Raw genomic sequence first — 19637 nt, forward strand, 5'->3', positions numbered from 1 at the left:
ATCAGCTGATGCACAATCTTTTTCTCCTCTTGGCGCAGCGCAGGCCAATTTGGCAACCAAAACATGGGACAACAACAGAAACAACTTTACGATTACGAAGAACAAGAGGGAGCCCCCAAACACCAAAACCCATTGGGTCCGGTCCATTGCATTCCTCTGCTACATGGGATGAATATACATACACTTGCCGGAAGGATGTGGGGCAAAAAAGAGACAAGAAACATGATTTCTCATGGCCATTTACAACCACTCAGCTCTTAATGGAACGCTAGATTACAACCAAGCAGAGCAGTAGTGTCAGAAAATTGAAGCCGGATGGATGGATTGCTTTGCTAAGCTGCTCCAACGACAATGAATCACGACGATTGGCTTCAAGGGTTGAAATAGCCTGAAGCACCAAGGTCGGAGGACACGAGCACCATCACAATTGTTATGGCCGCGAGCCATACCAGAGCCGTATCTGAAATGAAGCAACAGCATGAGAAACCCGATAAGCACAGCCTACACAATCAGAGCTAGGACAGGCTCTTCACCTGTGGAGCTATTAGATACAGTCTCACCATTAGCTGCCGCAGGAGAGACTACGCTGTTAGCGCTTCCTGATCCACTGCCCGCCTGCTCAGGATCTCTTGAGCTTCCCGTCTCCAAAGACACTATACCTTGGAATTCCTCACTGACAAGCAGCGCAGCAAGTAGATCCATGAATGTTTCTCTTTCTTTACCCAAAAAGTTGCTGCCCTTACTCATGTCACCTTGGACATATTCCAGCACATCCTCGTCTGAGACGTAACCGCCACCAAACTCGCTTCTCACTGCCTCATCTTCCTCATCCTCAACGTACGCCTTGTACGTCAGCCGAAGTAGCACTTCCCCAGCTGTTCGTTTCCCAAACAAGCCCCATCCGCCATATAAAGTTACAATTTTGTCAGTCGGAACTGTATCTTTAAGTGATCCCAACTCAACCTGCCAAAAATATTATACGGTTTTCAGAACTCATCCCAGTGTAATAAAAGATGCCCAGGATCACATGGAAATCCATTGATCTATGCATGTTCGACTCTGGCAGCGGTGTACAAGGAAATACTACATTAAACAACATACTTTTATGCGGAGACAAATTTATTAGTATCAACGGAGAGGAGAATAGAGGGAACTTTCTGTTGAAGAAAAACTCTACCTCCCCAGTGCCAATAGTGATGTCAGTTAGACCAATCGAATCCTTCACTTGAATGGTCAACTTCTGTTTGCGAGGATTTCCAACAAGCAGATGAAAATCCTGTTTTGACACGAAGTGTTTATGAGCATGATGGCATAGATGAAGGAAGATTTCAGCAAACATCCATGAGTTCAAGTGTTGAAACCTTACTTGATTCCAAATTGGTTCTCCTGGTAGCCCAATCACAGTTGTTTGACTGTTCTTCTTGCTCTTTATGACTTGGTCACCAAGAATCATGACAACATAAGGGTCTGTCTTGCCTGAAAAATGAAATATAATGTGAAGTACCACACCACAGATGAAACAGGTTTTACAACAACTTTTCTTGGTTCCTTTTTTCTCCCCCAGTTTATACAAATGTTATTACACAATATGGGTTGACCTAAGAGCAACCATACTTCAGATTAAGTGTAGCACCACTCAGCTATCTGATTCTATCCGTCCAGATATTAATAATTCAACACATTTCTTAGCACAAATTAGTCAGCTGTAAAAATCGGGTACTACTTTGGATAGGATCAAAACTAGTCTAGCATAGCCCTAAGATGGGGGAGCCATTTGAGGCCTGCTCAAAACTTTTTCTTAGGTCTACTGGATTGTACTTTCGGACTTTATTTACCAAAGAAAACTTTTCAATTTCAACACATTTCTAAGATAGGGCTGCTCTTAACTAATAAGCAGATGCCAGATTTCTTCAATAATAGATAGATTCCATTTGCAGAGCAAAGTTCTCTTACCAAATAGGACGAAACTAAGCTTTCTAGCATCAACTAGCGTCACTGATAGCTCCCCAACAAAGTCCTTGTTTCCATCTTGAATTATGTCACTTGCAACATTTTGAATTATGTCACTTGCAACACTTCCTGAAACAGGTCCCATAGCTCTTCCCTGCTGAAAATCAAGGACTATCTTTTTGGGCCGGACAAAGAGACGTGGCAAATCTTCTGTCAAAAGTTTTGTGAGAAACCTGGCGATGGTAATTCATTATGTTCCCATCTAGCAATGAACAAGACTTTTCTAAAAATGGATAAAAAAATGTTCGATAGCCAAAGTCATTGAATTTGGGAATGATTAAAGACTTTCCCTGAAACATGATACAAACAAAATATTTGGAAACTGTCAACATTGTATATGCATCAAATAAATATGTTACAACATCAATGAGAGACACAATTTTATATTTTCTAGATATCTTGATCATAAATCCTAAGATAATTTGTCAAGAATCCATGAGTTATTCACTAAAGAAACTAGGTGTGATAGAAAGTTAACCAACGAAGCATGATCAAGAAAAACAATGTTAGCGTAAAAGTTATTGCGAAAATGTTAAGGAAACAGGAGCTAGCAAATAGGAATAGCCTTTTAATCTAATATTAGCAATCTAAAACTAGACAAAACTAGGAGAGAAGGTGGGAATGGCACCAAAATAATAATCTTATAATTATACAAAATGACCTAAATGGCTACATACCAACTGTAAGGAGAATAAATGCACCAATAGTAATTGCTGTGCTGGTAGTAGGAAAAAATGGACAAACAAGAACGATTGATTGCAATTAAACAAACACATTGAACCATAAAGTTGCATAATATTTGAGGTGAACATGCTTACATTGACAGAACAGGAATAGCTGGCACAGGCACCAGGTCCATGCAAAAGATGTGAGCATACTGTTAGCCAAGCATTAGATTGTAATGCTTATTGTTATAGCAATATCATGAAACAGAAGGAACATAAAAGGGTCAGAATAATAAAAAAAGAACAACAAATTGTATGTAGGCTATGAAAAAGATAGATCTTCTCCCATCTTAATTTGGATTCTAATGGTGTTTTACCAAAGTGCTGATTCTGTTGAGAGTATCTTGCGAATTTATACAATTAAATTCATTTATAAAGGCTTCCGACTTCCGCCAGGAGTCAGCAAACCACCCAGCACTAGAGAGTGTAATATATCAATATTATTCTACTTAAATATAAGCAACCCCTGCCTTGCTATAATCCCATTCTATCAGTGAAAAAAACATGTAATACTAATAAAATGTAAAGAAGAACAATAGAAATAATGCAATAGTTCCATAACAAATTGCTCATAACCATGTGTTTTTTTACAAAGATAGCTTAAACTTCAACTATCCAACAAAGGAATAACTACAGAACTATGTGCAGAAGAGAGGTACCAGCTGCACCACTGCATAACATCATGTGGTAATTAGGAAAAATATAGAAACCACCCTTTCGTCTAACACGTTTAGCATCACATACCTTGAGATAACCAATACTCCTAATCCCCTAAGTACAATTTTTCTTTCTTTCTGTCAAGCCATTCAAATTTGAAGGTGCCAAACATGCTCAATTGCTCATCTTTCAAGAACACAATCGAATGACATCAAGATCGAGATATGAAGTTGCAAAGGGAAACGTTGCGAGAGCATACCCATAAGATTGAATAGGCGGAACAGTGACAGCTCAAACTTAATCTTTGGAAGGGATACAAAAGCCCAAGATACAGCTCCCACCCATGGTTCTGTTGGTATGAGCCTTAGCTTAACCCACAACTCCCCATCAATGTCGAAATCTCGAACCCAAACTGGCACGATGATTGGTACTTTGGTAAACTTTAGGGAGAGCGCCAACGCCATGCGTGCTCCACCGGCATAGCGAATGCCTATTTGGTACCTGAAGGAAACACAGAGTCAACTTGGTCGGTGCCTTTTGTTTGCCAACAGAAAAAAACACATGAAGTGGGGGAACTGACTGTAGGTCGTTGGCCCGCCTTGAGGTCCGGCGCTCGACGTTCCTGACGGAGAGCGGCTCCTCGCCGAGGTAGAACTGCCTGATCTCGACCCTATTGACGTAATCGGGCTTCTGGAGGTTGTCGATGACTGGCTGGAGCAGGCCGACGATCCAGTTCTCGATGCCTGTGCGGTAGACCTTCCATAGCTTGCCGAGGACCATGTTGACCCACTCGACGGACTCCTTGCGCTGCAGGTCCTTCTCCTCGAGGAAGAGGGAGAAGCTGGAGGTGGGGACCTGCGGCCATGAGCCGTTGACCTTGAGCTCGCGCTCGGCGCGGCGGCGCTTGCGCAGCGTCCAGAGCTTGTCGAAGGCGGCGCCGACGAAGAAGAAGAGGGCGAAGAGGCCGATGACGGAGCGGCTGACGGGGGGCGCGGGGAGCGGGTGGATGACGCCGAGCTGGGTGCGGAGCTTGGAGACGAGCGGGTCCTCTGCTCCCCGGTAGGGTACCGGCGCGAAGGGGCGGGTGAGCTGGGCCGGTTCGGAGGAGGCGGGGGTCTCGGGCGGGAGGCTGGTGGTTGGTAGCGGCGCCGAGCGCTCGGGGGGGAGGGCGGCGGCTCTGGGGACGGGCAGGCATCGGCGGAGAGGGCGGAAGGAGTAGTACGTGGAGGGGCTAGCAGCGGAGAGGGAGGAGGGCGACGGCAGGATGCCGGCGGAGGGGGTCAGCATCGGGGTTCACCGACATCCGGCGAGGGCGTGCGGTGGCCGCCTCGCCGGAGGAGGATATGGACCGGAAGGGAAGCAGGCGACACGACAAGCAAAGCAAAGCAATGCAATGCAGGAGTGGTGGTGGTGGTGCTCTGCAACTGCAACTCCACCAGTTCCTTGGGCTGTGGCAATTTGGGGTTGGGCCCAAAGAAGAAGCCCAATCCAGATATCTATCAACCCAGGCCAGCAACCAGCCAACCAATTCTCCATTCCTCCCCCGCCGCGGCCGCATCTGATTGACGTCGCCGGCGATGGACCGGCACCTCTCGCCGCAGGAGTGGGAGCAGCTCCTCGACGACTTCTCCTCCTCGCCCTCCCGCCGCCACCGATGGCTCCACCTCCCGCTCCTCGACCTCGCCGTCTCCTCCCTCCCCCGCCGCGACCTCCCCTCCCACCTCAAGCCCCTCCTCCTCTCCCTCATCGACGACCACCTGCTCCCGCCCTCCCCCCGCAGCCTCCCCATCCTCCTCACCTCCTTCCTCTCCTTCCCTCCCGACCACCCGCTCCGCGACCACCTCCTCGTCACCGTCGTCTCCGCCTTCGCCTCCGCCCTCGCCGCGCCCCTCTCCAAGGACCACGACGCACCGCCCCTCGCCGCTCTCGTCGACGCGCTGCTCGCCGCCGCCAACCGCCCCAACCACGCGCCCGACCGCGCCGCGCGCGCACTCGCCTGCGACGCCCTGCGCGCCCTCGACGCCGCGCTCCCGGGCCTCCTCGCCGAAGCCCTCGGCCACCTCTACGCGCTCGCCGCCGCGGAGCGCTCCCCGGCCGCCCAGTCATACCTCCTCCTGCTCGCCTCCGCCGCGCGCCACGCCGTACGCCTCGGGAGGCTCCGCGCCACCGCCTCCATCCTCGCGGTCGCCGGTCCGCCCACCCCCTTCTCCGTGCCCGCCCACCTGCTCTCGCCTCCCGCCGCCTCTATGGCGCCGCCGCCCTCCGAGGTCAACGTCCGGGACATAAGGAAGGTGCTCGCTCTGCTCATGGACAGGCCGCAGGTGCTCACGCCCGCAGCTGCCATGGAGATGACGGCCATCCTTGCCGAGATCGCATCGGCTGTGCTCAAGTGGGCGCCAGCCATCGCAGCGCACATCAAGGTGCAGTTCGGGGGGATGCTCTACTCCTCCAACCCCATGCTGCTGCACTCGCTGCTCACACTCTTCCTCCAGTTCCCAGATGCATTTGGGGCCGAGGATGAGTGCACAATGGCACGCCGCCTAGCTTTGGCTGCTCGTGAGGCGCACCGCCCACTCGCAGCACGATTGCTGGCTTTGCATTGGCTACTCGGCTCTACCATGTTCAGGAATCTTGTGCCTGGGCTTGCCCGATGGTTTTACCCTAACTTATTCGATCCCCTTGCGCTCAAGGCCAAGAAGCTGGAGTGTCTCGCTTATGTTGCTGCTCGAGTTGATGGGGACAAGGTTGCAGGAGGCAGAGCTAGTGAGCAAGCGACCGGGCTCCTTGATGATGGCTTGGTTTGCGTCTCCGCCTTCAGGTGGCTTCCTGCATGGAGTACTGAAACAGGTGTGGCGTTCCGAGCTCTGCACAGGGTCTTGATTATTGCTGCTCCTCACAGCACCGAGGACATGCGCTGCTCTGGGGCTGGTGAGCTCCTGAATTCTACTATCTTCCACCATTTACAGGTAGAAATTATCGAGATAGTTAACAATAGGCACTGTCATCAAGTCTGCAAGAACAGACAATTCAATTGTAGTGCAAACGAACTTAACGACTCTTTCTGCAATCACTATGTATGCAGGCTATCTTGGTTGATATGGCATCAGAGCATCGGGGTTTAGTCCCAGTGATTGCTGAGTTCACCAACCGTCTGCTAGCATGCAACTCACATCAGTGGGCTGGGGAGCAGTTGCTCCGGACACTTGATGAGCGCCTGCTTCCAAGGCTTGAGCCAGGCTACCAGCTTGCGTCATACTACCCTCTTTTTGAGGAGATTGCGCAGAATGAGACGGTACCTCAGCTCCGCCTAATAGAATTGTTAACCAAACAGATGGTTTCTCTCACCAAGAAGCATGGCCCAGACACAGAACTAAAGTCGTGGTCTCAAGGAAGCAAGGTTGTGGGCATTTGCCGTGTCATGCTGAAGCATCACCACAGCTCTCATATCTTCCTTCCCCTTTCGCATCTTCTTGTGCTCACCATTGAGTCCTTCCCTGATCTGGAAGTCCGGGACCATGCAAGGTAGGATTTCATGTATCACTTGGTTTGCGTTATCTGTTGCTCTATTGTCTTTTCATTGCTTTGAAAATGATTCATCCAGGATTTGCTTGCGGATGTTATCTTGTGTTCCTGGGAAGAAACTGAGGCATCTCATGGGAGTTGGCGAGCAACCTTCTGGCGTCACTCCTTCTCATCCGGGTTCCTTGTTCGACATCCCATCACCACGCCCTGCTCAAGATCTTACGAGCATGACCGATATGGCATCTTACATTCATCTTGAAAGGATCGTGCCTCTAGTTGTAAAGCAATCGTGGGCCCTCACATTGCCTAATTTCAGTGTCTGCAGCAGACCATCTGGTCACATTCTTAGTATACAGGACGTGAGCTCTGCTCCCTCAGAGCAAGAAAAGGCAACAGGGCCGGCGATCGAGAGAATTGGATATACACAGGAAACACTTCGTGTGATGGATTCTAAAGGTGCAGAAACATTGCAAATACTCAGAAGGTACTTTGCGTGCATTCCTGACTACCTGCACTCATCTGGTCTCAAGATAAGAATACCCTGCACGTTTAGATTTGACTCAGAGCCATTTAACCATGCGTGGAGGTCAGATTCACCAGTTTCAGGTTCTGATGAGGCTGATGAGTTGCCAGCCCTTTATGCAGTGATGATCACATTTTCGTCAAGTGCACAGTTTGGAAAAATCCCCTCATGCCATGTACCTTTCATTCTAGGGGAACCTCCAGGTTCTGGTATGGACATTGTCCCCATAGATAATCAGAACCTGGAAGAATCCAGTTACTGTGCTTCAGTGGTGATAGAACTGGAACCTCGAGAGCCTTCACCTGGCCTTATTGATGTCTCAATTGCAGCAAATACAGAGAACTGCCAAGTCTTATCAGGGTCCCTTAAACCTGTTACAGTTGGCATTGAGGACATGTTTATGATGGCCAGTGTACCACCTGATACTCTGAAAGAGGGTGTGGCTGTGTACTACCAGGATCTGTTTCATGCTTTATGGGAGGCCTGCGATAGTTCTTCTAACACAGGTCGAGAGACTTTCCCTTTGAGTGGAGGGAAAGGATCAGCTGCCATTAACGGAACTCGGTCTGTTAAGCTTATGGAGGTAACTCCGAAGGTTTTGATTGGAGCTGTTGAAAGATATCTCGCTTCCTTTGTTGTCAGTGTTGCTGGAGATTCACTTGTAAACATTCTGAGAGGAAATGGAATCATTAAGAACATCGTGTGGGAAGAAAGTGTCTCAGATGCCAGTGTAGGTGCTGATGCACTGGTTCCATACTCACCGGACAGCAATCTCCAGCTTCAGCTCATAGATGACGACGATATTGGGGTTGGTTCTGAGAGGTATGGCCATGAAAGCAAGAGGGATATGGGAGTCATGCGGGTCATGATATTCCTACCACCCAGGTATCACCTCCTCTTCTTGATGGAAGTAGGATGTGCCTCCACATTGGTCAGGATAAGGACCGATCATTGGCCTTGCCTTGCATATGTGGACGAATACCTGGAAGCGTTGATTTCTTAGAGGACTTCTCTGGCCAGTTGTGTTCAGTTTTGTACCTTATGTAACACTAAAAGAGTGAATAGTGGGAGTTTTAGGGCTTATGTTTTTTGGGCGGCCTTTTGTTTGTCATTACCGTTGATGTTGGAGCGGCATTCTTTTTTGTGGATTCTGAGTTGGGAGCTGTGGCTTCCGGTATAGAGCAGTTTTGTTCACTTCTATCATCAAGAATACATAGTTATATGCTGAAATTAAGTCCCCAATTTATTCTTTTTCCAGCTGTACCGATGAGCTGATGTTAAGTTGGGGCTTCGTTTGCGTTGCATTTGTAAAATCATCTGATGGCAAATTTTACGTTTTTGCAGAAATTTCTGGAATAAAGATGAGAAAAACATTCGGCAGGTACATATGCTTGATGTATTGACTTTATTATGTGCAGCAAAAGGTACAGTCTGCAGCTGTATTACAAACACTGTATCATCTGGAAACAGTAGCAGCAACGTCCACAGCCTCTAGGAGTCGTTATTTGTGAGCAGTGACTGAAGTAAAACGTTCCTAGCTTGTGTAGTTAGCTAGGAGGAACTCCATGGCTGCATTCTTGGCTTGTACATCTTTGTACTTGATTCGATAGCCATGTCCTGTGAACAACTCAGTTCCAGTACACAAGTTAACAAAAGGCAGGCAATCAAATAGCTCAACAGCGCGACATAGATAAAAGTAAAACGAAGTAGGCATGGGTTAGAATTCAAATTGAATATGCCATCTCTGATATCTGAAGGAGTACGCTGCTTACCAGGTAAAAGCCACTCAAATTCGACTCCTAATAGCTTCCTGATGCTGTCCAGTTGAAGGCTCACTGCAAGTTTGTTGTACAACAGACAGGCATAATAATCAGAGCTCCAACCTAATGGTATAACTCATCAGAGATCTTCGGCTGCATATGAAGACTAGCAGGAAGTGAATGACACTTCTACCTGATTGCTTGCTGTAAATCAGAAAGAGATTTAGATCATCAGATTCTTCTGACTTCGCAACATGATCTCCAGTGAACAGCACCTTTAGCGGTTTGTAATACAAGCAGACCGAGCCCTAGAAATATGTTTTATGTAATGATCAAACTAGAAGCGTCGAAGATGATGAGCAAGATGTTAAATCTGCGTTGCTAAAAAATGATGGTTACTGGCTGCATCTGGATTCAAGTCCGTTAAGTTGAATTTCTTACTTGGGTATGGCCTGGCGTATGGATAAGTTCAAAATCTGTTCCAATGTTCCATGGTCCATTTCCATCAAGTTTCCACTCAACATCTGCAGTACCCTCCTCTATCTGCATCAGAATGATTATTGTGGTAAAAAAAATCTAGCAATCTCCAAAGAGCCACATTTGCTTGGAAGCAGGATGCTCAACCCCTTGGTGCTTCCAAGTCTAAAACATTGATGTTAATTCCTTTTCCAACGCTGTAAGTTTCCTTTCTTTCGGAAGTCCTCTCCAGTTGAAGCATTATAGATTATCACTAATCAGTTGTTTAACAAGTATAAAGATATCAAATGCGCTAATGGTGCCCAAACTGGGACTATTACTATTTATTGAAGTGGAAGCATAATTTCTAGGCAGCGCAGTAGCTCTTGCTTTCGTCTCTCTTCATGAGAGGCCTTGCCAGTATCTGAGAGTGGATTTTGAAATAGGATATGAATGTTCATGGTGTACACACTGAAGATTGATCAGGAATTTCGACATTATATCATTTCAGATCTCAGATAGAAGGATATATAGAGGTGTAATCCTTACATCTCCTGAATGAATGATTCTTTCACATTTAAGCCGCTCAGCCCACTTCCTGTGATCGGCCACATCATCACTGTATGGTGGTAACTGGTGAGACTAGCTTTGCTGTTCATCCAATATATAAAGATGGTGATAACTACATGAAGAAACAGAAAAAAATGTGCATGGTTGAGGTCCAGCACATACATGTGGGTCAAAAACATGTAGAGCGCTCCACCAAGCCTTTCGATGTTGTCTGCCAATCTCGGAGTATACCTTGGGCTAAAAGAATACAAAATATTAGAAAACCTATATAACAGAGTTCTGTTTTGGAAGTGCGTAGCTGCATAATCATCAAAGGGAAATTTTACCTATCAATCAGTATGTTTCCTTGTGGATGAGTTACCAAATAAGATGTTGCCCCAAAAGAGTGTTCAGAATGGTAACCACAAAGATAAACACCCTGGAAATGGTTGGCGATGTGAATCACATTATATCAGACTGATGATTTCATATGGGCAGGCAATTAAATATTGGGAAATAGTTGTAGTCTAACTGTAAAGGCTACAACGGCTTAGATTTAAATTGGGCATATTGTCATAGCTATATCTGCAATGAATGAGAAAGGCCATCAGAAGAAAGAAACTGGGATAGCATGCATGCGTACTGGAAGAAGATTCTGATCGACATCGACAGGAAGAGGAAACATGTTGTGCACTTGAAGAATGTCTTTTGGAGGTTTGTCGGTGTGGATTGAGGATGTTGGGCAGGAGAGCAAAGCCTGCAAATCACACGAACAAAGCCTTCATCATACTTCATAGGCTAGAGCTAGGACGGGATGGAGGAGCCGTCAGAGACAGAGACAGACCTGCAGGGCCTTGGTCCTCTCCTCCTGGGAGCTGGGCTGCGCCGCAACGGCGGCCTGGCCATCCACCCTCTTGAACACCTCCGGCGCCATCCATCGGCAGGTCTGGCAGTCGATGCAGCGGTGATCTGCGCAAAAGCAGGAGCGTCAGTCACCAGGTATTTTAGAGAGAGAGAGAGAGAGAGAGAGAGACCCACGAAGAACTCCCCGGGCACGTTCTGCGGCCGCCGCCGGCGGTCCAGCGCCGGAGGGGAGGCGGTGGCGCGAAACGGCACGACGCGTCGACGAGGCGCGGTGGGCGTCGCCAAGGACGTGGCGGCGCCTAGGAGTGCCATGAGGGCAGGCAGACACAGACAGGCGGTGCGGTGCTCACGGTCGCAGCTAGCTCAATGAAAGTAGAGGACTAGGAGGCTCTGCGGTGTGAGCCCATCTTTCTTGCGTGGTTAAATTGCACGGCACGACACTACACAGCGAGTCAATGTCAATCCAATCCAACACCACACAGCTCAATCATCCATCCAAACATTGTACTGACTTGGTTAGCAAATCTGAATTTGTGAGATGGGATGGAACCCAAAACAAACAAGGAACATGGAGCAAAGCATCAGGTTACGCACAAGACTCTGAATCTACACTACATCCATTCTCCTTTTTCCTTTGAATTGGACGGACACGATGGCTACAACAAAAACAGAATGTTGGATTGCCGGGCCATGTCATTGTTTTTTCTGCAGGAATGCCAGGGCCTGCTGCGATCTCATCTCTGGCTGCGCTTGCGCTTGCATCTGCGGCTCCCCCGCTTTCTTCAGCGACCTGTACTGCAGCCGTACGCTTTCTCCACTATCAACTGCCTTCACTAGGTACCTGCACACCTTAGCTCCTGCCACTAAGCAAAACTTACAATCGCAATTCCAAAAAGATATTTTCAAGACTGCTTACCAGCCATTCAGGCACTGTGATGTGATCACTGCCTCCTTCCCAACAAATTTATCAGGCGTCCTTTTGTTTCCCTGCATCATCAAAGAGTCCGCCTCTCAGCAAATTGGTTCAGTATTAGGTCCCTTCTTCATGGTAACTGTCACCAACAATGCATTTCCAATGTACCATGATCAGGACTCTCTCCCCCACGGCAAATGGGTACTGCACCCCCTTCAATGCTCTGGAGCTTTCAGCATCTAATCCCACCTCACTATTCTCCTGTTAAATGCTCAAAGGATAAGGTATCTCAAAATCATACTACTCACACGAGGCATGCTCAAAGAATTGTGTACCTTGCTGCTTCCATTTCGCCTTTGTGCGTCCATATTCTCAGTCACTTCTTTCCTGCGCTTTCGAAGGGCGGAATTATGAAACAGCCTCCTATCGTCTTCCATCTTCACCACTGTAGCTACTGCTCTTAGAGCTATATTACACCCAATACTGTCGACTGTAAGTGAGCAAACAGAATATGTCCAATGCCAGATTCATGTTACGAAATAAGGATGGAGACATACCAAGGTTAGGAAATAAGGAGGCCACATCAACTTCTCCATAGCAAATACTGCACCTTGCCTGATTAGATAAAAGTTAAAAGAAAAAAAAAGGTATGCTGATTGGTACAATTCCAATCTACTGGAGTAACAAGAGAGGAAAAAATGAACTGAGATGTTTACTCCTACCGAAAATACTTCAGGGATCACAAAATCAAATTCAGTTTCTTATGACAAATGTCGCTTCAGATCATAATGACTGCCCGAGGTGTATTCACAAAATTATGCCAGTGCAGAGAATTTTACTTATAAAGGAATGCCGTACTAACTACTAAGCTGCAGGGCACAGCAGATTGATTTATGTTCCTTCAGAAAAAACAATGAATAGACAAATTCAGATTCAGGATAACTATTGATTTCCATGGTATCTAAATCATTGCAGAGAACTTTATTCTTGATGTTACAGACTTACAGTCACAAAAAATAGAATATGAAGTTTCAGAATATACCATTTCAAGAACTTTCTTCAGCATGAGGCCACCAAAAGAGTGCCCACACGAGAGAACCATAGCATCTTCAAGAAAAGCACCACTGGGAAAAAGAATATCCTATCATATATTCATCATTTATAAATCAAGCGATTAGATGATGTGCAGAATTTGATCCAGCATGTGTCTCACTTTCTTTACTTTGTATGTTAAGATAAAAAAGTAGAACAACAGAAGTAGAAAGATCCATGCAGAAAAACAGAAACTGTATGCAGGCCATTTATCTTGGCATGAAGTGTAACATTCAACAAGGAAGAACTTACGACAAAGGGTCTGAGAGTACACTTCTGAGAGATGGTTCATTAACAAAGTTTCCCTGTGATTCCTGCATCCCAAGTTGGCAAAATATGAGTAACTTTGGAGTTTTTAGGCTACTGATGAACAGGCTCTGAAACACACACGTCACCCATCTATTTTCCAATGGAGCACTTTACTACTCTTAAAGAGAGTCAAGAGGTATGTTGGCTCTCATCTCTCACGTATCATTATAAATGAATGCACAGCAAGATCACATGCATGTGATGGAATTTATGCAGCTTAAGATGCATATATACTCACAGAAGGTGCTTCCAAGTGAAGGGAAACAGTATGCTCTTCAGCCTGCAAATCATCCATAAATTGGCTTGCAGATATGGGCTGGTACATCTGTGGTATGCAATGCCCAGCAGCTGAAATTGGAGAGCAGTCCAATATAGCCTTGGCACCAGGCATTAGCCTAAAAATGAGTGATGCCCTGGAAAAGAACAGAGAAAGAAAATATATGAGATGCCAGTGGAAAATTTTAATCCTTCTAGCAGTCTACAATTCTCACCTGTTTCCATTATTAGTGGTCCTGTACTGAGAATTTAGCCGTAGACCAGCAGTAACATGACTCAAGGCTCTTCCAGTCAAAAGCAATAGGTCATTAGGGCCTGAGGCCCCATCTGCTAGGTACCAATGACCATTTGGATCGCAAACCTACAAAAGAATATAAACAATAGGAATTGACTGATGAAAAGCAGTAATGACAAAGAATAACAACGAATTAAATCAAACATAAACCAGGAAAAAAACATTAACTAACTTAATTAAACAGGAGGAGGATACAGAACAGTATGTGCAATTCACTAAAAACTAAAACTAGCACAGGGGGAAGAACCTGAGGCGCAAACATTGCTTTTTTGCGCCATTCAAGATAAAGTTTGCAAAAGAGTAACAGGATGAGCAGCTTGACACCTCAATTCCTGGATGGTCGGAGGCAACCAGTGTAACAAAACCCCTATCAACTTCAGCCATTGATGACCTGTGGCTCAGTATAGGAGATTGGCCACTTTGGAGGTGTCTATGTGAAAATGACACCAGCAATTCTGAGGCTGAAACCTCATTAAGAGGCAATGGATTGTCATCGAGCAAATGGCTGAAAGCACTGGAAGGCAAAGAAGAACTATTAGTTAGTAGGAAGAAGAAATGTGAACATGATGCCATTACATAAAGAAGATAAATTAAGAAGAAAGGGCGAGTACATTACTCTGAACGTAAGCGAAGATTCCGTGCTATTGCACAGAGAGCAGCACGGGCTGCCTTACCCAAACATCTGAAAGCATCAACCATGCAAGCAGGTGACAACTCTCCATCATCCAGAGCCCTATTGTGGAGTGGGTTAATGCAAGCATATTGCAAGCTAGAGGAGAAATGTGAAAGAAAAACTGATGAACATGGCATTGATATACTAGTATGAGTGCACATATTTTGCATTGAAAAAAAAAACCTATGTTATGCATACAAGTGTTTCCAAAATTTGGAGAAGGCTAGAGTAAAACTAAAATTTTGCTGAGAGAGATAGCTATTCCATAACAAGTGCATAAAGGCACTATGCAGTATACAACGGTTGGATACAACTGGGACACATTTCATTATATACCGAAAGCTAGTTGGGCATGAAGCACAACAACATGTGAATGCATTTCAGGCATTGCTGAAAACCTTTTGCAAGATGCTTCCAGTAGTAGTAGAAGTAGTATAGGGTGCATCATACAGTTCAAACAGACATCTCATTGTGCCAGCAGTACATTGTATAGTGCACTACTCACAGCAACTAGAAATCCTACAGTGGTCAGGGTAAGAACACTGACAGAATGAAGAGAACAGTGTTGACATACCTCCCGGCGCGGTAGACATAGAGACCAGGGCGGGCGCGGAAGAAGGCGCGCGCGGACTCGAGGCCGCAGCGGACGATAGCGGCGTCAGCTGCGGGTAGCTCGACGGTGGCGGCGCTGTGGCGCGTGAGGGATTCGGCGATGGCGTCGACGGCGCTCGCGTAGGCTGGGGTGGAGGCGCCGTCGAACGGCGCCAAGTCGTCGAGGCGCACCCTGGCGAGGGGGTTCCTAGCGGGGGGTGGAGGAGGGAAGGTCGACATGGGTCATGGTGAGGCACGGAGGGAGGGAGGCAACGCTAGCTAGGGTTCGAAGGGGGCTCGCCGGAACGGCGCCATCGCCGCCGCTGCCCTGAGCAGTAAAAAGTAAGACATCGCGGCACGCGCAGTTTGCAGAGTTAGGGAGTGATGTGCCTGTGCTTCATCACCCACCTACTAATGTTCATTAGCTACATCCCCTTCAAAAAATTCATTAGAGCATCTCCAGCTCCAATATTAAAAAAACTATCTTTTTACAATGCAATAGGGGTGTTCCAGCAAATTACCAATTCCATCATCGATACCGAAATAATTTTTTCTATCCATTGAGTAATCTATTCTGGCACTGACTACCAAAAGTAAAAAAGTCTGTTGGAGATGCTCTTAGCTGCACTTTTTGCTGGCTAATTTTAATTATAGTATATTTAGATCCATCCATCAGCTAACCCGTTGCACAGTACCTTTTGGCTCCAAACACTATACGGGTTCAACATTAGACATTTGGATCTTTGATTTTGTTAGCTGGAATTAATTGGGTCAAACTAGCTATCTATCCGGATACCCTAGTTTCTTCTAGGAGAGCTCTAAGCTTATTGAAATTCTCTTAGCCTATGCTCGGATGGCAGGTTAATTATTCCCTGAGTGGAAATTGTCACTCAAAACTCTTTGGGGGATCAATCTCTTCAAATCCTGTGTCCGGTTTGCCTTGAATATGATCAGGGCTTAATCCTCACAAAGAGTTCGTGCAAGGCAATTGCATTATCTTCTGATCTGACTAGCTACAGAGTAGCAACAAGTGCATAACTAAGACCGCAGCTTGGCACTATGACAAAGATACTAAGCTCAACCGGTTGATCCATCAATAGCAAGACCATCTTTTCACATCATGACAGTGAACAAAAAGAACATAGTGAATTCTGGGCAAGAACTTCATTCAGCTCATCAAATCAAATCAAATCAGGAAGAACATAACGCGATGCACACCATGAAACATAACATAGCATTGCTAGGGCAGTTGGATCATGCTCAGCGCAAAGAAAAACACACAGTAATCAACATGAATATGGGGTCATTATTAAGTATGCATGACTAAAGTCTAGACCATTGACAGTCACCCATCCGATTAGATCAAAATGCAAATCTCATCCAAAACAAAAAAAAGAAACAATTTCGTTCCGGGTGTTTAGGCTTTCTTGTCAGCTAGCAGCAATGAGAGCTGAGCCTCAACCTTCATCCACTCCGCTTTGGCGTCACCCTTGACAACCTTCCTCATTGCCATCAGAACCTCCTTTCCCCGTTTGGCCTGCCTGCTCTTGAGCAAGCCCTGAACCAGACCTTTGACAGCTTGGAATGGTGGCGCCCACTTGTTGCGCAGGCACTCCTTGCAGATCTCCATTGCAGGATCAAACACACCCTTGTTGACGAGTGCCTCAAGCAGCATGATGTAGGTCTCAAAGTTGGGGGAGACCCCTGTGCCATTCTGCCTGGGCACCTCTGGCATCTTTCTGAAGAGCGCCATGGCAGCACCCACCTCCCCCTCGTTGCAGAGCCCCTTGATGACCGTGTTGAAGCATGCGCGGTTGGGCGGGACGCCCCTTGCCCCCATGGCGTCCAGCAGCTCTTCGGCTTCAAAGCTCCTCCCTCTTGCGCACAGCAGGGTCATCCGGAGGTTGTAGGTCCCGACGTTGGGCTTGAAGTGCCGCTCAGGGCCGGCGATCTCCTTAAGCAGTTGGTCGAAGGCAGCATCGTCGCCGGTGTTGAGGTAGCCCTTGAGGATCTCGTTGCAGGAGACGATGTCCGGCTGGACGCCAGCCGTGTGGGGCATTTCGTCGAACAGCACGCGGGCGGCGGCGAGGTCCCCGCTGGCGACGAGGGTCTTGAGGAGGACGTTGTGGGAGACGAGCCCCGGCTTGATGCCGAGCTCGGCGGGGAGGGTGTTGAAGGCCTGGACGACGCGGTCGTAGAGGCGGTTGTCGTGGTAGGCGGAGAGGAGGGCGGAGAGGGCGCGGTCGGAGGGGGGCTTGACGAGGCGGAAGGCGGTGAGGGAGTGGTCGGGCATGGCGGCGGCGGAGTAGAGGGCGATGAGGCGGATGAGGAAGCCCTCGGAGGGGTGGGGGCTGGGGAGGGCGGTGAGGGAGGAGGAGAGGATGGAGGCGACGAGGTCGCGGCGGCCGGCGGATGCGAGGCGGCGGACGGAGAGTGCGAAGAGGGGGCGGTCGGCGAGGAAGGCGGGGTGGGGGAGGGCCGAGAGGAAGAGGGCGGCGAGGGCGTCGGGGGTGGTGGCGGCGTCGCGGATGGAGGACTTGAGGCGGGAGAGGTCGGCGGGGGTGGTGGGCGTGGGTGGGGGGGCCTGGAGCTGGGTGTGGGTGTGGGTGGAGAGGAGGCGGATGAGGAGGTGGCGGCGGCAGAGCAAGGAGGGGCTCCGGCAGAGGGCGGCGGCGGCGGCCATGGTTTCGTTTGGTGCGTGCCTTGCTCGGGGAAGGGAGAAGGAAGGCCAAAACCCAGTCGTGTCGTCGAGTGGTGGGGCCCGGCCCATCACCACGTTAGCCAACAAGCCCAACCAAACAACGCGGTCCAAAACCTTATGCTTGGGCCTGGCATCAACAAAACACGCGGTACACGGGCCTGGGCTTGGCAGGCCAGAAATTAGACCCGACCGACCCAGGCGCAGCAGGCGGCGCATGCTACTTGTATATCCACTCGTTCGCTCTTCCTCCCGTCTGGTCCATGTCGATGAAGATGCTGACGGCCTTGCCGATGCGTGGCCTCTCCTTGAGCTTCTCCAGCGTGTTGCGGACGTGCGCCACGGCTCCCCAGCAGCGCAGCGTGGTGGCCACCTCGTCCAGCCGCAGCAGGTACTCCTCCTCGCTCAGCGGGAACGAACGCTGCTCCCGGTACTTCCACATCACATTCATCGCAACAAGATTACGGCCCATGAACTCCTTTGTATGCATTGCCAGGGATAGATGAGGTTAATTATACATAACTATAGTTTGCAAGATCGATCAATCAATATAGATAGATAGATACGCACCTTCTTTATCAGCGTCACATCGTACGATCTGCCGTACTTCTTCCTGATGAGGTTTGCAAGATCCAACCCGTTGAACTTGTCGTCATCGTCAGGCCCGACCAGCCGCTCCAGATCCTCTCGGGACAAGCTGCTTCGCCTTGCCTCATCTGCTGCGGCTTCTTCTTCGTCATCGTCGCCGCCGCTGCTAGAGGATTCAGATCTGTCGTCGCCGGCCGCTCTGGTGGTAACCGCAAACCTCCACTGCCGCCGGTGGATAGCAGCTGCTGAACAGCAACTAGAAGAAGAAGAAGAGGAACAAGGAAGTAGGCACTGCACCTTGGCGCCCTTGCTGCTGACGAACGATCTCCCTCTCAGGCTCAGAGAGAGACCGAGAGAGAGATCCTGAACGTTCATCATATATGTATGGACCACAAGCTAAGCTTAGGATGGCGCCCCTTCTCTTCTGGATCTTCTGTGCTGTTCAACTACGAGATTTTTCAGAACACGTGAAAACAAAGCATCAAAGGGCATTTGGTCTAGTGGTATGATTCTCGCTTAGGGTGCGAGAGGTCCCGAGTTCAATTCTCGGAATGCCCCATGTTGATTGTTGATTTTTTTTCTTTTTTTTTTTTGCCTCCCTCCAACTCCAGCCCGTGAATTCTATCTACTTTGTCCACCCCCCACCAGACAACCAACTATGAACTAGTATATATGTATATAATTTTTTGTTTTGGTAGCCATACACGAATAGAGAAGATGGTTACTGAAGATAGCAAGGACAGTGAATCAAGCAAGCATACGGATAGAGAGGACGGATGGATGGAGACAACAACTTACCCAAGATCGAGAAGGATCGACTAAGCCGAGGTGGTGGCTATGCCCTGCTAGAAATGGAGCAAGCAAATCAGGACTCCCTTTCTCATGGGGGAGAGCAGCAGCAGGAGGAGGAGGAGAAGGAAGGCCTGCCTGCAAGGAGGAGCACCACGTTCGGGAGAAAGAAAGAGAGGAGGAGCAGGCACCACGAATGGAGGCTTTCTTTGTCACTTGTGTGGCTGCAAGGAGATGCAACACCAGGACCACATCTTCCATGTGCTTTATTTGCTCGATTTTATCTATCTTTTCAACTTGCGCTGCTCTATTGCATTGGCTCCCTGAAATTTCTCTCTCTCAAATTA

At 48.1% G+C, this 19637-nt stretch overlaps 6 protein-coding genes and 1 non-coding gene across 14 annotated transcripts; 2 read left to right on the plus strand and 5 right to left on the minus strand.

Moving 5' to 3' along the window:
* Nucleotides 1–77: 77 nt before the first annotated feature.
* LOC112884530 (synaptotagmin-2) lies at nucleotides 78–4808 on the minus strand. 2 transcript variants are annotated; one of them, XM_025949936.1, is made up of 8 exons: nucleotides 3973–4806; nucleotides 3652–3893; nucleotides 2829–2847; nucleotides 1954–2183; nucleotides 1367–1476; nucleotides 1178–1276; nucleotides 534–963; nucleotides 78–460 (listed from the first exon to the last, which is right to left on the minus strand). In XM_025949936.1, exons 1-8 carry the CDS (start codon nucleotides 4677–4679, stop codon nucleotides 372–374), a joined length of 1926 nt encoding a protein of 641 aa, XP_025805721.1. In that variant the 5' UTR covers nucleotides 4680–4806; the 3' UTR covers nucleotides 78–371. The 2 variants fall into 2 exon arrangements, with proteins under 2 accessions (XP_025805721.1, XP_025805729.1); XM_025949944.1 differs by having other exon boundaries at nucleotides 93–460; nucleotides 561–963; nucleotides 3973–4808.
* Nucleotides 4809–4835: 27 nt separating this feature from the next.
* Nucleotides 4836–8692, plus strand: LOC112884492. Its single transcript, XM_025949899.1, has 3 exons — nucleotides 4836–6358; nucleotides 6475–6914; nucleotides 6994–8692. The coding sequence occupies exons 1-3, from the start codon at nucleotides 4970–4972 to the stop codon at nucleotides 8438–8440; spliced, it is 3276 nt and encodes a 1091-aa protein (XP_025805684.1). The 5' UTR covers nucleotides 4836–4969; the 3' UTR covers nucleotides 8441–8692.
* A 121-nt stretch (nucleotides 8693–8813) lies between these two features.
* On the minus strand, nucleotides 8814–11475 carry LOC112884620. The gene is given in 11 exon segments (XM_025950071.1): nucleotides 8814–8986; nucleotides 8988–9054; nucleotides 9210–9272; nucleotides 9391–9505; nucleotides 9639–9740; nucleotides 10203–10272; nucleotides 10386–10460; nucleotides 10550–10641; nucleotides 10846–10959; nucleotides 11047–11171; nucleotides 11237–11475. Coding segments are annotated over 11 exon segments (1023 nt in total). The 5' UTR covers nucleotides 11379–11475; the 3' UTR covers nucleotides 8814–8928.
* Nucleotides 11476–11553: 78 nt separating this feature from the next.
* On the minus strand, nucleotides 11554–15774 carry LOC112884581. Of its 2 annotated transcripts, none has more exons than XM_025950013.1 (12): nucleotides 15199–15774; nucleotides 14568–14684; nucleotides 14276–14465; nucleotides 13872–14017; nucleotides 13619–13793; nucleotides 13324–13385; nucleotides 13022–13103; nucleotides 12537–12594; nucleotides 12315–12445; nucleotides 12148–12240; nucleotides 11983–12053; nucleotides 11554–11915 (listed from the first exon to the last, which is right to left on the minus strand). In XM_025950013.1, the coding sequence occupies exons 1-12, from the start codon at nucleotides 15453–15455 to the stop codon at nucleotides 11900–11902; spliced, it is 1398 nt and encodes a 465-aa protein (XP_025805798.1). In that variant the 5' UTR covers nucleotides 15456–15774; the 3' UTR covers nucleotides 11554–11899. The 2 variants fall into 2 exon arrangements, with proteins under 2 accessions (XP_025805798.1, XP_025805790.1); XM_025950005.1 differs by having other exon boundaries at nucleotides 11554–11907; nucleotides 15199–15756.
* A 654-nt stretch (nucleotides 15775–16428) lies between these two features.
* Nucleotides 16429–18134, minus strand: LOC112884589 (pentatricopeptide repeat-containing protein At1g61870, mitochondrial-like). The gene has a single exon (XM_025950026.1). The coding sequence runs from the start codon at nucleotides 18130–18132 to the stop codon at nucleotides 16633–16635; it is 1500 nt and encodes a 499-aa protein (XP_025805811.1). The 5' UTR covers nucleotides 18133–18134; the 3' UTR covers nucleotides 16429–16632.
* On the minus strand, nucleotides 18022–19524 carry LOC112884644. 6 transcript variants are annotated; one of them, XM_025950124.1, is made up of 4 exons: nucleotides 19429–19524; nucleotides 19300–19343; nucleotides 18484–18939; nucleotides 18022–18391 (listed from the first exon to the last, which is right to left on the minus strand). In XM_025950124.1, the coding sequence occupies exons 3-4, from the start codon at nucleotides 18877–18879 to the stop codon at nucleotides 18134–18136; spliced, it is 654 nt and encodes a 217-aa protein (XP_025805909.1). In that variant the 5' UTR covers nucleotides 18880–18939; nucleotides 19300–19343; nucleotides 19429–19524; the 3' UTR covers nucleotides 18022–18133. The 6 variants fall into 6 exon arrangements, with proteins under 6 accessions (XP_025805909.1, XP_025805901.1, XP_025805929.1 ...); XM_025950116.1 differs by having other exon boundaries at nucleotides 18484–18947; nucleotides 19429–19523; XM_025950144.1 differs by having other exon boundaries at nucleotides 18484–18723; nucleotides 18799–18947; nucleotides 19300–19478.
* TRNAP-AGG lies at nucleotides 18988–19059 on the plus strand. The gene has a single exon. It is a non-coding gene; the product is annotated as a tRNA-Pro (tRNA).
* Nucleotides 19525–19637: the final 113 nt, after the last annotated feature.

This window comes from Panicum hallii, chromosome 1 (assembly GCF_002211085.1).
Source record: "Panicum hallii strain FIL2 chromosome 1, PHallii_v3.1, whole genome shotgun sequence".
Taxonomy (NCBI): domain Eukaryota; kingdom Viridiplantae; phylum Streptophyta; class Magnoliopsida; order Poales; family Poaceae; genus Panicum; species Panicum hallii.

What these genes read in the sequence shown, in the direction of transcription:
- LOC112884530 (XM_025949936.1), bottom strand. Translation starts at nt 4,679, where the DNA reads ATGCTGACCCCCTCCGCCGGCATCCTGCCGTCGCCCTCCTCCCTCTCC. An exon ending in GAGAACCAATTTGGAATCAA is followed by an intron (nt 1,277 to 1,366) that starts GTAAGGTTTCAA and finishes GTGTCAAAACAG; the next exon opens with GATTTTCATCTGCTTGTTGG. An exon ending in TCACTATTGGCACTGGGGAG is followed by an intron (nt 964 to 1,177) that starts GTAGAGTTTTTC and finishes TATTTTTGGCAG; the next exon opens with GTTGAGTTGGGATCACTTAA.
- LOC112884492 (XM_025949899.1), top strand. Translation starts at nt 4,970, where the DNA reads ATGGACCGGCACCTCTCGCCGCAGGAGTGGGAGCAGCTCCTCGACGAC. An exon ending in CTATCTTCCACCATTTACAG is followed by an intron (nt 6,359 to 6,474) that starts GTAGAAATTATC and finishes CTATGTATGCAG; the next exon opens with GCTATCTTGGTTGATATGGC. An exon ending in GAAGTCCGGGACCATGCAAG is followed by an intron (nt 6,915 to 6,993) that starts GTAGGATTTCAT and finishes TGATTCATCCAG; the next exon opens with GATTTGCTTGCGGATGTTAT.
- LOC112884581 (XM_025950005.1), bottom strand. Translation starts at nt 15,455, where the DNA reads ATGTCGACCTTCCCTCCTCCACCCCCCGCTAGGAACCCCCTCGCCAGG. An exon ending in CCGACCATCCAGGAATTGAG is followed by an intron (nt 14,018 to 14,275) that starts GTGTCAAGCTGC and finishes ATTCTTTTGTAG; the next exon opens with GTTTGCGATCCAAATGGTCA. An exon ending in GTACTCTCAGACCCTTTGTC is followed by an intron (nt 13,104 to 13,323) that starts GTAAGTTCTTCC and finishes TCTTTTTCCCAG; the next exon opens with TGGTGCTTTTCTTGAAGATG.
- LOC112884589 (XM_025950026.1), bottom strand. Translation starts at nt 18,132, where the DNA reads ATGCGCCGCCTGCTGCGCCTGGGTCGGTCGGGTCTAATTTCTGGCCTG.
- LOC112884644 (XM_025950124.1), bottom strand. Translation starts at nt 18,879, where the DNA reads ATGATGAACGTTCAGGATCTCTCTCTCGGTCTCTCTCTGAGCCTGAGA. An exon ending in ATGTGACGCTGATAAAGAAG is followed by an intron (nt 18,392 to 18,483) that starts GTGCGTATCTAT and finishes ATGCATACAAAG; the next exon opens with GAGTTCATGGGCCGTAATCT.